We start from the raw sequence: 14813 nt of genomic DNA, 5'->3' as shown, positions 1-14813 counted from the left end.
ACAAACCAAAGCGGCGTAAGGGTACACGCAATACAGAACTACAAAAAAAAAACAAAACAAAACAAAACAAAACAAAAAAAACATCCCACTGCTCAAGCATTTTGCAAGTTGCTAAGCTGGGCGCCTGAGTCAAACTCGCCTTAAGATTTCACTGGGAGATCACTCTAGTGTGTGTGTGTGTCTAGAAAGACAAGTCCGAAATTTGTCACGCTAAAAGAAGTAATTGAAAGTGTCAGAAGGAAGTTTGGTTTATGGTGCAAATGCTACAGAAATAGGAAGAAATTTTAAAGTCACATGACATGCTTTCAAAATACATAGATGAATTACTATATTCTTTTTACTGGAAGGTTATGCTTTGCAGTGAATGTTCAACTTACAGAGTTGGTATTAATCAAAGCACCAGTAAGATTCTATATATGAAGAGTCTCCATGCTCCCAAGTCTTTTTTGTTTATTTTGAAAGTAGTAAAAATGCAACAGCACAAGACAGAACAAAGCCAATGGAGACAATGCAGTAAAATTGGTACAGGATTTCACAGTACAATACTGGGATAGTAGTAATAAGTACTATGGTATATTATTTAACTTAAAAATAGTTGTCCAGTCAATTAGGTATTGTAAAATCAAACCAAAAATAGAACATTATAAGACCAATTGGAATACTGAATGGAGCAAAAGAAACATAACAAAACAGTGAAAACAACCTATGCCTTCAAACAGAAGATAGAAGGAAATCCCCCATATTTGTTATACTGCATATGGTCATCCTCCCAAGAGATGTTGAAACATCCATCCCCAGTAGCTATGAGGGGAGGAGGCAGGCGGAGAAGGGTGCTTGATTTTCAGCCCGCATGGCAGTAGGCTCACCCGTAATAGTTCTCCTCCAGGCCCAAGCTACAGGTGCTTAACAAGAGGGCGGTGAATAAGCTACCTGTGTCCCTCCATGGTCGATCTCAGGAGCTTTGTTCTCCTCCTGGCCCGTGCTGCAGGCACTTACCAAGAGGGCGGGTGAATAAGCTGCCTGAGTCCTTCCATGGCTGAATCTCGGGAGTTGATTCTACTCCTGGCCTGCCCTGCAGGAGCTTACTGTTATACTAAGATGCTGAAAAATTAAAATAATTGATTAAAAGATAATTAGCAAAAATAGTTAAAAGGATAGTCATTAGCAGTATTGTCATTCTGTACTGAGCTCATTACCCTAGTAACCAAGCACCAACTACATAGTTAAAGATTAACTGACTGCATGGTTATGCTGTTCTATATGGTCCCCCCCCCACCGTAACCTTTGTTCCCCCTTGTAAGAGACAAATGATGTTGTGTCAACCATTGTTCCCTTTATGAGAGACAAATGTTCCTGGAATTGGCAGACCAAGGGCTATGAATTGGCTAACCGCCCACTGTGAAACGTCTCTGACCTCAAGCAAAGGGGAAAAAATGTTGTTCCCCTTGTTTCTGTTTCTCATTGCTATGTACTTAATAATCAATGAGCAAATCATAAATGAGCTATAAAAATCAGTCAAAATTCTAACTCAGTTGCACAGCTTTGCAAATTCCATTTGCACTGTGTCACTGGGCCAGCTAAAATAAAAGCGCTTCTTTTAAAACGATGTCGTCATCTTGCCCCATCTATCATCTCGAGGGTCTTGCCCCATTTTTCATCATGGGGCCTTGTTTTTTGGGTGGGTTACAACACTTAACAAGACGGCAGGTGAATAAGCTGCCTGAGCCCCTCCATGGCTGGATCTCCGGAGCTCTGTTCTCCTCCTGGCCCTTGCTGCAGGCGCTTACCAAAAGGGCTGGTGAATAAACTGTGAGTCCCAGCATGGCTGGATCTCGGGAGTTCTGGTTCTCCTCCTGGCCCGCATTGCAGGCACTTACCAAGAGGGCGGGTGAATAAGCTGCCTGAATCCCTCCATGGCCGGATCTGAGGAGTTAATTCGTTCCTGTCTTAATTGTTGTCAGTGCAGTAACAAATAATAATAATAACAATAATAATAAAGAATAGATGCTTCTCTACTTATGAAGGAATTGTGTCCCAGTAATCCTGTCTTAAATTAAAAACATCAGTTAAAATGCTTCTAACTTCTTGAACATCATAGCTTAGCCTAGCCTGCCTTAAATATTCTCAGAACACTTAAACTCGTCTACAGTTGGGCAAAATCATCTGACACAGTTTTTTATAATAAACTGCTGAATATCTCATGTAATTAGTTGAATTATCTATGTCTGAAGAGCACTAGCAACACAGCACACTACAGAGCAATGATTGCTTCCCCTGAAGATGGCTTTGCCAGATAGAAGCTGTAGCTAACTGGCCCTGCCCAGTACCATAAGACTCTTCTTGCATACACAAGTAGCTAGGCTAGGAAAAGATCAAACTTCATACTATTCTTTGTGCAAAAAAATCATTGATCAAACCTTCATAAATTGGAGATTGTATTAAGAGAGACCTTCTTTGCTCAAAACAACACTCAACACTTCCATCCTCTAACCTCCCAATCTGAGAACCAGTAACCAAGGTGTGGCTGCTGGAAGTAAAGGGCAGTTGGAGTCCAGACAGAAAAGAAACCTGGGAGGCACACTCCTCTGTCCCCATCTTAGGCTACTGCCATGTCCAGTGCAGCTCTTGAAATTCCAAGAGGAGGATTGTGAAGGATGAAGAAACGAAGTCAAGAATCAGAATACAGAAAGCTAAGGTCAAGTGGAGCCTTCTTTCCTGATGGGAGAAAAGAAACTACCCAATGATTACAGTGCATTTATTTGTTCAATCAGCAAGAGATTTATAACAGGTGAAACTCCTCTTCTAATGCAAGAAAGGACCTGCCTAACAACTTATTTTTCTGGCTTGCCTTGGGACTGTATTCTTATGCTGACCTCGCTTTAGACCTACATGTGTGATCAATTTCCCCCCATCTCCCCCTTTTCTGTTTTGTAGTTGCAAGGGATGGGTGGTCAGTTAGAGTTCGAGGAACTGTGTTTGGAGGACTCTATAAAAGAAGCTTTTATATGGGAAGCTTTCCTTTTCCATGCTTCTCTGGGTGTGTTTGACCAAACTTTTTTCTGTGAAGTTCTTCTTCTCAAACCCTTTCCATTCCTAGTGAACTTATTCATTTACACTAAAGATTTCAAGTCCAAGAATTTCAGGTCCCTGCATTCAGCAATTTAATCCTGTGCAGCCCATTAACCCATAAGAGTAGTCAGTTACCAATGTAACTGGAAACTGTTAGAAGGTGTCTGTGATTCGAGCCTCTTTTATAGCTATCATATTGCGACAGCATTGTTTTATACATTTGGGGGTTATACTTTTCTGTTGGATGTTCGAAACCAAATTAAAGTGAGACCTGTATTAATTAATATTAAGTTCTTGCTATCTATCAAGGTAAGTTAAATCTTCTCAGGATTTACTTAGGAACCATGTATAGAACCTCTCAATTCTCCTGTCACTGTCAGTGTCTGAATGAGTCACAGTCATTGCTTCATCAAGTTATTTTCTAGAAAGTTTGCGAGGTATTTCTCTCCTGGTGATTCTCCTTAGGCACACTATATACCATTGATATTCTCCTTCTGTGGTTCAACAATCTCCTTGGTCAGGAGGTTGAGGACTCCTGCATTATAGCAGAGGTTCTCTTATGTCCTGGGTCCTCACTGACCTTGGAGGGCCAGGACCAAAATATTGGTTCTCATACTAGCCCATCCTTCTTTCAATCTCCAAACCTGTTTTGGAACATCCAAAAGAGATTAGTAACATTACATTGTAATGGTAACAGTGAGCTTAATGTTATAATTTTATCTGAATATCAAGCACCTTGATATACAAAGTAGAGCCACTATGTCCTACCAACCATGGATGTTCTAGTAGTTGATTCCCTGTATCATGTTAATAAACAACAGTTATACAGTTTTACAAAGAAAAATTGAGATAAAAAAGCCATACATAATATTTTGGCATGACAATTGTGGAAGTCAGTGCTTACAAGGGAAACAATTTAATATAGAACACATAATTTGTAGAATTATTTTATAATATTCACCCAAAGACTAAAATACAAAAAATATAGGAAATCCATCCACACACTAAAGACCTAAAGAATTCAGCTGAAGGGCTAGATCCCACAATGTCCTACATGAGTCTAGCCAAAGACCTAGAGCCCACCATGGCAATGCCCTCCACATGTTCAACTAGAGGCCTAGAGCCTACGACAATATCTGATTCAAGTCTGTTTCATGGGACTGCACTAGGAAGGTCAAACATCAGCAGTAGAAGCTAGAAAATCTGTACCAGGGATGAAGGATCTGTGCCAGTAGGTTGAATGATCTGCCCTGGATCCAGGAAGTAACACTCAAAGTAAGGACCAGAGATCCCCCAAAAATTACCACAGCCATACTCTCAGTGACAACAAGGTTCCAAGCTCCTCTGACAGTGAGAATAGCTGAGTTCATATCAGGAAAGCCAGTGTGACAAACCTCCAGGAGACTGAACTGCACCAGGAGAATCAACAACACACTTATTCCTCTCCAATTCTCCTTTATATGCTGTTGGCAACAATCCTCAGGTGGGCATCCACACCCAGCACCACACTGATTCAGTTTAGCTGTGTTATAAATTGACCATTAGTTTTCAATGCACCACAACAACCATGATGACATTTTAATAACACACTTAAATTTCCATTTTGACATGGAATAGCTTTTAATCAATCATCTCTATCTGGTACATAAGAAGCTCTTACCTAATTTGTTGTCCTTTAATAAGATATCATTGAAGTGTGTGACTGTCTGGACTGCTCAATGTCTAAACATCTAGAAATGTAGTGGCACATATATAGCATATATATCACATAAGTTTTTGTTAAAATTATTATTATTGACTGGTGACTTCATGTTGGCTTAGCATGAACCTATTATCATAAGTAGCTGGAGCATAAGAGGAAGACAGCTGTCCGAATCTGAAAGAAAAGTCTATCACTATAAACAATCCCAATTTTGCAGTTTGGAAGGCCTGTATATCTGAAGGCATAAATACATTCAATACAGCATGGGATTAATAACAATCAATTGTCATAGCCATATGAAATCTTTTATTTCTTAATTCAGTTTTTCACTAGAGCATCTTTATTTCAGAAAATCTTATTGTCTTATTTCTAGAAAATTTAACCTTTTGACAATGATCAAAGTGTGTGTGTGTGTGTGTATATATATCAGCAATATATTTTGAGCAACATTTATTAGGCTGTCTCCCGTAAGGCTATGGAGATCAGTGGGGCTTCCTACTAATGAAAAAAGGCTGGGATATGACTTTTCCCAGGCAGCTGCTCCTTTATTCACCAAAGGGAGCCTGGACCAATAATTCCCCAAGCTTGAAAGGTCTGCATTTATTTACCTTAACAAATTTCTGATGACTTATGAGAAAACCAGTTTTTTTAAGGATAATGAAACCCAACAAAACAAAGCAGAATAAATTGAATCAAAACAAAGCAGTGAAATTGGTACAGACTTCAAAATAGGATAGCAGAAAAATAAAAATGGTTACCACAGTATAGCTTCTTATCATCATAATAGTCATCCCATCCACCAGATATAACAAAATAAAAACAAAACAGAGTAAAACCAATCAGAGCAGAAAACTGAATAAAGCAAACAATCAGAACAAAAAAAAAAAACAGTGAGAACAATATTGGATTTCAAAAACAAGACAGAAGGAAATCCCCCATGATTGCTATATTGTATAATGTTATCCTCCCTACAGATGCTCAGTCCACCGGCCCCAGGACTGCAAAGTCAGACAAATAACACAAACATTTAGTTGCTTTCTGTACCTCAGTTGCCATAACTCAGTCTGTCCTCCAAACCAGCTGGTTTCTTACAGGAGAATGGGGGGAGGTGATTCTCAGCCCACAGGCTGGTAGGCTCATGGGATTTACTATCTGACTTTTCTTCTCCTGGTCCCTGCGTGGCCTGCACAGTTTACCAGAAAGGCTGGCTAGTTGGCTTGTTGGTCCCACTTCCAGCATGGCCGATCCTCAGGAGGCTAAGTCTGACAAGAAAATTTTAACATCACTTTGAGCAGCTGACAACCCAGGTAAAAGCATGCTTTTTAAATCTGTCAGCCAAATTTTTAAAAGATAGAAAAAAAATGTTGATTTCAAATAAAAACAGCTGTTTTCAGATTAGACAAACAGATAAACAAATATACACAATCTGCTTACAAAATCAGAGTGCACTCAAATATATTTTTGACCAAATAATAACTCTTTTATAATTTTAGAAGTTTGTAATTATAAACAGACTAGTCAGAGTTTTTTGTAGGTCAACTAGCAGAGATCTTTCACAAGAAAAATTTAGAAGGAACAAAGACTTTATATATATTTTAATTTTTCTTAAGAATATTGGCAACTTTCCTGTCCCTTTCTTTCATGTAACTCCAGCATAATTGTCTCCAAACAAACTGCCATCTACTCAGACCTTCTTTTCCCATTTTTGGTTACCATCTCCTGGGCATCCTGGGTCAATTTATTTAATTGGCCCCATATTGGTTCTAGCCCCATCATCATCTATTGACTGGCACAGTCTCTGAGGCATCACTGCCACAGGACTGAGCATCAGCTTCTTGAAATAGAGAACCAACTCCTTCTCCAGGTCCAGGTCCACAATCCAGTCAGACAGCATTCTCTGGCACCCAGATAGGCCATTCAGCATTCTCTGGAAAGACAGACATATGCCTAGGGTCCCATATGAGTACTGGACTGGGTCTCTACCACTTTCCAGTATAAGAATCTTTCCAAAGGACCTTTCCTTTTCCTTTACCTGATTACCTAAACATGCTTCAGTCATTCCTTTCCAGTCATTAGGGCCATAATCCATTGTCCTATAAGCTCTATAAAACCCAAGGTAAAATGGATTGTGATAGGTAGTAGTTGCTTGTTTTAGATCTTTTAAGGTCGTAAAGGGTACAACTTCGTGAAGATGTGTAACTGGCTCAAATTTATTGGGATCTTGGGCTTCAGCAACAGGATAAACATGTTGAAAATCCTCTAAGGGATGAGAGAGAACTGAGCACATCCAGCCAAACCTCGGTGAAGAGGCTATGTGGATTAAGTCATCCTTAAGACTCACCTTCACTACTTATTCAGGAAGTGGATTTTTTTTTTTTGAGACAGAGTCTCCTCATGCAGCTCAGGCTGGATTCAAATGCATGCCAATCCTCCTGCTTCAGCCTCATGATTTCTGGGATTACAGGCATGAGAGTAGATGTTGAGGCAGCTCCAGAGGGGTCACTCAATGCAAGGAGTGGTGAGAAATCTCCTATCCACACATTTAAGTCTCATGACTAAATCCATCTATTACCAGAACAAGCAAAAATGTTCACCATCTTTTTTTTTTTTTTGCTTCATCCTATTTCTTCTTTTACTATTATTATTTTAAAGGGAGTAAAACAAAACACTAAAATGAAACAAAACAAAACAATAATAGGACAGTAGGAAATTCACAGTCATTACTGTATTACATATTACTATACTCTAACTAGTTACCCAGACCAGGAGCCCAGACCTGCAAAGTCAATCAAACAACATAAGTGGCAGGTTACTTCCCTACTTCCGTTACCTCAGTAACTACCATCTCAGCCTGTGCCATGTCTGCTTGCTCGTGGGTGAGGGGGGTGGGATGCGGAGGCAGCTACTTTGTTATTTCTTCCCAGCCAGTGGTGCCTCTTCCAGCACACAGGGAGGCTGCCCTCCTTCCTTGCTGCCTCTCCCCTGACAGCAGGGCCTCCACCAGCTCATGAGGACCGAGGGCCGCATCACCTCCTTGCTGCTTCTCCCTGTGGCTGGCTGGGCCGCGTTCCTCCTTAGACACATCTCCCTGGGAAGGACTTGGGCTGGTGCACAGTGGGTGGGGTGCACTGCTTCTTTACCATTTCTTTCCATCTGGCAGATCTGGTTTTTTGGAGTTTTTTTGTTTTTCGTTGTTGTTTTCTTGTTTGTTGCTGATTTCCTGAGTTATCTCTCTCCATCAGCGTCAAGTCTTGGTTTGGATCCTTCCTGTGTCCATGCGACCACTTCTCTCTTCTTTCTATTCTTCATGTTGCTGTATTTCACGGTCTGGACTCCAAAACTTGGAGAGGTTCTTTCTCTGCTGCTCACTGCTCCACCATTTTCCTGGAGTCCTCTCACTTCATTCTACTTCAATTTGGTAAAATATATAAAATAAAATTTACCATGTTAGCCATTTCTAAGTGTAAAATTCAGTGGCATTCAATGCATTTACATTGTTGTGCAAACATCACTATCATCCATCTCAAGAATTTTTCATCTTCTCAAATTGAAATTTTAGACAATAACCCTCTGTCTCTCTCGTAACCTCTGGAAGCCACCATTTTTCTTCCTGCTCTGTGATTCTCCCTACTCCTATGTTGTAGTCTGTCGATGTCCGCTCCCGGCCGGCAGGAAGGACACACGACACAGTCTGGTAGTGGACAACCTTTTCTTTTTATTTTCCTTCTCCGTACAGCCTGCCCTGGGTTCTCCCAGCTGAAGCCTCCTTTGGTCCGCTCTCCGCGGCTCCTCTTGTGCTTCAGTCTGCCCCGAAGCCTCTATCGGTCCGCTCTCTGCGGCTCCTTCTGGGCTTCTACTTCCGGGCTTCTATCTGGCTTCTTCTTCCGCCCAGGGGTGGCACCGGTATATATACGGGTACAGTGTCCAATCATGTTAAAGTAAGCAAGGCAAGCTGATTGGCTAACATCATCAGTTGCCAGGCAGACTATATTGTTGAGCGGGTTGTTTACGCGGTAAGCAGGAAACTAACATATTCGATGGGAGGGGTAATCTACCTCAGGCCTCACTCTTTACTACAGGCCTCACGTCCGCCAAGTGAGGCGACCGGGCTCGGGGCTGCGGCTCCCAACATCTCCCCCTTTTTTATTTTTTATGAATGTGCGCATCGTAGCCCTTCCTGGACTGGGTGCAGAGGCTTATGCCCTATGCGTAGGCCCACCGTAGGTCCTTGGCTTAGACCCTGGTCGGCCGTCCCATGGTCTGCCAAGGCCCTGAGGCCCTCGTCCTTTTTCTAGGGCCAGGCACAAACTGGACGGAACCTGGATGCACACAAGCTTGCACTCATTTCCTCTCCGTAAAGAAATCCCCTCGGAGAGAAATTTAGACCTGGGCAGCATCTAACAGTCCAGCGGCTTACGTGCAGGATGGGGTAGGGCCTGGCTTAGGTCGAGTCATGCTGGGGAGGCACGCTCTTACCCGTCATTGACTCATCTACCCTGCTATATCATAATTTTTTAGAGGAGGAGTGTGGGAAGCTCACCGTCCCTAGACTCGGTCGTAGGCTAGGCGAGCGAGCCATGCATATGCCTGAGGATCTTCTTGTCCATTTCGGGCTACCGCTATTTCTATTCATCTTGTTGGTTGGTCTGTGATGGATCTCCAGTAGGGCAGGTCTGATCTTTAGTCGAGGGCTTTGTTGTCCGTGTCAGTCTCTCCGGTATCCACAGTGGTTCTCGTCCCGGTTCCTGTGGGAAAACACAAACCGCGCCTCGGTTCCAGCTGATTACCGGATCCGGGCCCATCCATTGTCCTGTCAGGACATCTTTCCACTTCACCCACCCTTTATGGTTGGGGGAAGGGTTGCAGTGCTCCACAGCTGGGGAGCAATTATCATTATTTAAATTTAAAAAATTGTGTGTGAATAGTGCCATGGATAATCGTGCCTTTGGGGCCAGGCCTTGGCCTACTCCCCCTTTTTGTTTTTGTAAAATTTCTTTGAGGCTTCTATGAGCCCTCTCAATGATTCCTTGACCTTGGGGATTGTATGGGATACCATGTTTTAATTGAACCTCCATCATTTTGCAGAACTCATTGAAGGCTTTGCCTATATAGGCTGGTCCATTATCAGTTTTTAATATTTTTGGTTTGCCCCATGCGGCCCAAGCTGCCAGGCAATGATTGATCACATTAGACACTTTTTCACCTGTTTCTGCTGTTGCAACTATGACGCGAGAACAGGTGTCTGTGGAAACATGAACATATTTAAGAGTCCCAAACTCCTGTATATGTGTGATGTCCATCTGCCAAACATCACCAGGGATCAAACCTCGAGGGTTTACTCCCATCGGTATGGCAGGTTTGTATGTGGCACAGGAGTCACATAGTCGCACGATATCTCGTGCATCTGCTCTAGAAACATGGAAATGGTTTGCTAGTGTCCTGGCATTAACATGAAATTTATCATGGAAGGCACGGGCTCGCTCGATTGGTGTTAGTAAGGTAAAAATCCATAACGGGCGAGTGGCAGTGTCAGCAGCCGCATTCCCCTGTGCCATAGGCCCTGGCAGGGATGTATGTGCTCTTATGTGGGTGGTGAAGACCTTATGGTGTCTGTTCTGAAGCAATGTCTGGATAGACAGGAACAGTCCAGCCACTGTGGAAGTGGATCTAATTAAACCGGCAGTCTCAAGCACTTGCATAGCATTGACCACATACCTAGAATCGGAGACAATGTTAATGGCCTCTGAGAACCGTTCAAGAATCATTTTAACGATCTGCAGTTCCACCACCTGAGGCTGATCTGGTTCAAATTGTATGGTAACCGGGGGCTTGCCTAGGATCACATAGGCGCCTATCCCCGTCTTGGAGCCATCTGTGTATATTGTAGTTGCTGGGACTAATGGCTCAGAGGCAGTAACCTTTGGAAAAATTATAGGGTGCTGAGTGACAAATGACAAGATGAACACCCATATAAGTCTGGAGGCGACACTGAGGTCCACACCTGCTGACCCAGGGGTGGCCCTTGTTGAAGGCTGCCACCCTGAGCTGTCCTGTCTCTGGGGCGGGGGCCCGTCTGTGAAGGGGGCCCCCTCTGGCCGTTTTTTGGCTCTCTAGCATCTTGTCCACAAATACGGTTGCCCTGAGCATCAAAGACCGACCTACACTCCTCAGCTTTGTGTGATCCCTTCTTGCATCGCCCACAAACATATGGTTCTTCATTCCTAGGACGAGGCCTAGCATCTGCATTGTTTGGGCAGTGACGTTTAATGTGTCCTGGCTCCCCGCAGGCAAAACACCCTTTAGCCTTACATTCCCCTTCTAACCCGCGAGGTCCCCTCTGCTGTACAGCCGCGGCCAGGAGAGCAGCCACTCCCGAGTTGGAGAGCGGCCCCCCTATCTCTCTGCATATCCTAATCCAGGCATTGAGGTCCTTGTTCTTATGAGGAGCTATCGCTGCCTTGCACTCCTTTGTACATTGCTCAAAAATCAGCTGTCTTACCAGCGGTTGAGCCACTCCCGGATCAGAAAATATCTTATCGGCAGCATCTTGCATTCGGGCCACAAAGTCAACAAATGGCTCTGTGGTACCCTGAATTATTTTTGAAAGACACAAGGAGGCTGTTCCGGCACCACTTACTTGCTTCCAGGCGCGGAGCCCTATGGCATTGATTTGTTCATAGACAGCGCCGGGGAACTGGGTCTGGTCATCAGCGTGCCGACCTTCTCCCATAAGCATTTTCTTGTTCCACCCCCGGTTTCCTCGATTGGCGTTTTTCTCAGCCTGCTCGGCAGAGAACTCTGCATACCAGGCTCGCCAATCCAGGTAACTGCCCGAGGGCAGACAGGCCTTTGCCAGCTGAATCCAGTCCGCGGGGGTGAGGGGCCCAGAAGACAGATTCTCCAGCATGGCAATGGTGTAAGGCGCAGTCGGCCCAAAGGTTGTAACTGCATTTTTAAGTTCTCTAATCTGCTTTATCTCAAAAGGCTCCCATACATTGCGTCCCTGGCCCATAGCTACTTGTACAGGAAATATCTCGTAGGGGCCACTATCTATCCCAGGTGGATGTACCTCATGAGACAAGCGTCCCCCCTGCCAAAGCCGCCTGTAAAAATACCGACCCGCCGGCGGCGGAGCATAAGACAGCGGCCGTGATTGGGCGGAAAATGGGGGCCCGTGCATCACTTCCTGTTCTGGCGAAGAGGAAGGGAGCTCCCGGGCGGCCGCCCCGCGGCGAGGGATCGCCTCCGGAAACGGCCCCCAAGGTGGGGCGGAAGGCTTCGCCTCCCTCTCGCGCCGGGGCGCACTCAGGAGCTCTCTACTCCTCCGCAGACCAGGTTGAGCAGAGCACAATTCGCGGGGCAACGCTGGAAAAGAACCCTGCGACTCCTTATTGAGCGATTTAGGCTCCTGACAGCTGGTCTCTTTGGCCTCCTTGCCATTCAACTTTCCCTCGTCCTCGGAGTCAGACGACTCCGAGGCTAGAGCCCCGTCCTCCTCCTTAGCATCCTTGTTCCCCTTAACGGACCCCTCTCGGGAGCTCCCTGACTGGGCCTGCTCAGATACCCTGCGTACTTTTGTAAGCTCTTGAGAGCTTTCTCCACAACCACCCTCGCTCTTAGTGCCGCTACCTAGCATGTTTCCCATTTTTTAATATGTTACTCACCGCGTGAGGCCCAAGGAATCCGCCACTTACGCGTGAGCCTGAGGGGAGTCTAAAAGCCCTGTAGGTGCGCGCCACCCAGAGCCCAGGCTTATCCCCAACTCACCTGTCTCGCAGCTCTGTACTGGAGCGTTGTCCACTTCCACGTCTCGGGGGTGATCAGTCCCCGGGCGGGCCTCCAAATGTCGATGTCCGCTCCCGGCCGGCAGGAAGGACACACGACACAGTCTGGTAGTGGACAACCTTTTCTTTTTATTTTCCTTCTCCGTACAGCCTGCCCTGGGTTCTCCCAGCTGAAGCCTCCTTTGGTCCGCTCTCCGCGGCTCCTCTTGTGCTTCAGTCTGCCCCGAAGCCTCTATCGGTCCGCTCTCTGCGGCTCCTTCTGGGCTTCTACTTCCGGGCTTCTATCTGGCTTCTTCTTCCGCCCAGGGGTGGCACCGGTATATATACGGGTACAGTGTCCAATCATGTTAAAGTAAGCAAGGCAAGCTGATTGGCTAACATCATCAGTTGCCAGGCAGACTATATTGTTGAGCGGGTTGTTTACGCGGTAAGCAGGAAACTAACATATTCGATGGGAGGGGTAATCTACCTCAGGCCTCACTCTTTACTACAGGCCTCACGTCCGCCAAGTGAGGCGACCGGGCTCGGGGCTGCGGCTCCCAACAGTAGTCAGAGCTTACAAAGGAAAAGATTTAATACAGGATACATGATTTATGGGATTACTTTACAATATTCACCCAGAGTCAAATGCAACAGAGTGTGGGAGATCTGCCTATGCATTAGAAACCCAAAGAATCCAGCTGAGGGCTTGGATCCTACAGCAATGTCCTGCACAAGTCCAGCTGAAGATCTAGGCACATGGCAATGTCCTCCACAAGGCCTGGAGCAAATGACAATGTCTCATGCAAGTTTGCTTCATAGATCTGTCTTGGGAAGGCCCAATGGTCAGTGGTAGAAGCTAGGAAGTCTGTGCCAGTGGGATGAAAGAATTGTGCCATTAGGTTGAGAGATCTGCACTGGAGCCAGGAAACAAGGCTCAAGATAAGGACCAGAGCATCCTCCAAAAGAACCACAGCCACTCCTAGCAACCAAGATGATGAGAGAAGCTCAGTCCATATCAGTGAGAGAAGCTTCTCCAGGAGCATCAATAGTACACCATCTTCCTGCCCAGTGCTATGAGCAACACTCCTCAGGTGGGTCTTCCACAGCCAGCACCACGCTGACTCAGTTCAGCTGCGTGTTACAAATGGACCATTAAGTAATTCACCATATTCTGTTACCTCATATAAATAAATCACACAGAAGTTGTCCTTTGGTGACTGACTTATTTCACCTAACATAACATCTTCAACATTCTAGATCCTTTTAAGGGATTTTATGATCATTGTACACTTCTCAAACAACCACCTCCCTTCCTATATGAAATTAACCATAAGCCCAGGCAAAGCCTTTAAGGAAAATATGTAACTGTTCAAATCATATCCAAATCTGGTGTAAAATCTCAAGACTGGAGCATAGAAGTGTCTCCCAGTAATTATCATCAGTTAATATTTTATTAATACCAAAGTGCTATTCTCATATGGTACTAAAAGTCCTTTACAAAGGCCAACACATACATCTCACATGAGAGGCATCAAGCACCTATTCAGTTTCCAGAACAGGGCCAAGGAGCTTCTGAAACTGTACCAGGTTTGTTAACACCCCAAAAGAACACAAACATGAAGATTAAGAGCAAGCAAAACTATTCCTATCTTATAGGAATAAGGCAAGGAATGCACATGCTATTGCTACTATAACAAGGTACCACAACTTTAATGACAAATAGTTTGAATTTATAATCATATAGTTCTGCAGGTTAGAAGTCCAATGTGGCTCTCACTAAGCTGAAATCAAGGTGTGGGTAGGTCTGCTCTCCTCCCTGCGAGATTTAAGGCTACTAGATTTTCTTGGTTTTCTCAGTTTCTAGACTCATGGTCTCTCCCTCCATCTTTAAAGCCAACAACTTCACCTTTGTCTGGCCATTCTTTTAGAACTACATTTCCCCCTCAGGATTCCTTCTTCCATTTGGAAAGACCCTGGGATCATGCTGACCCCACCCCGGTGATCCAAGGTAACCTCTTTGCACAGAGGTCATCTGCAATCTAACTCCACATTTCACCTCCATTTCTTTCTGCCGTGTCATTTTAGGTATTCTTAGGTTTCATAAATTAGGACATGGACATGTTGGGGGCACCACTATTCTGCCTACCAGAATCAGGTAATATGAAAAATGAAAGAAAGTCAAACATGAGCCCAGGAGATGCTAATTTTTATGTGAAAATCTCCTTGTTCTTAAATGATAGCTGCTAAATCAAATTTTAAACAAAACAAATACTGTC

At 44.5% G+C, this 14813-nt stretch overlaps 1 protein-coding gene across 1 annotated transcript; it reads right to left on the bottom strand.

Moving 5' to 3' along the window:
* Positions 1-8466: 8466 nt before the first annotated feature.
* Positions 8467-12543, bottom strand: LOC134471392 (endogenous retrovirus group K member 113 Gag polyprotein-like). Its single transcript, XM_063230121.1, has 2 exons — positions 9312-12543; positions 8467-8649 (listed from the first exon to the last, which is right to left on the bottom strand). Exon 1 carries the CDS (start codon positions 12414-12416, stop codon positions 10701-10703), a length of 1716 nt encoding a protein of 571 aa, XP_063086191.1. The 5' UTR covers positions 12417-12543; the 3' UTR covers positions 8467-8649; positions 9312-10700.
* Between the last annotated feature and the right edge of the window lie 2270 nt (positions 12544-14813).

This window comes from Cavia porcellus, unplaced genomic scaffold (assembly GCF_034190915.1).
Source record: "Cavia porcellus strain 051 isolate PalLab524CR breed Dunkin Hartley unplaced genomic scaffold, mCavPor4.1 scaffold_18, whole genome shotgun sequence".
NCBI classification, from domain to species: Eukaryota; Metazoa; Chordata; class Mammalia; order Rodentia; family Caviidae; genus Cavia; species Cavia porcellus.
Note: the sequence above shows the minus strand (reverse complement) of the source record. Positions and strands in the feature narration are given on the sequence as shown.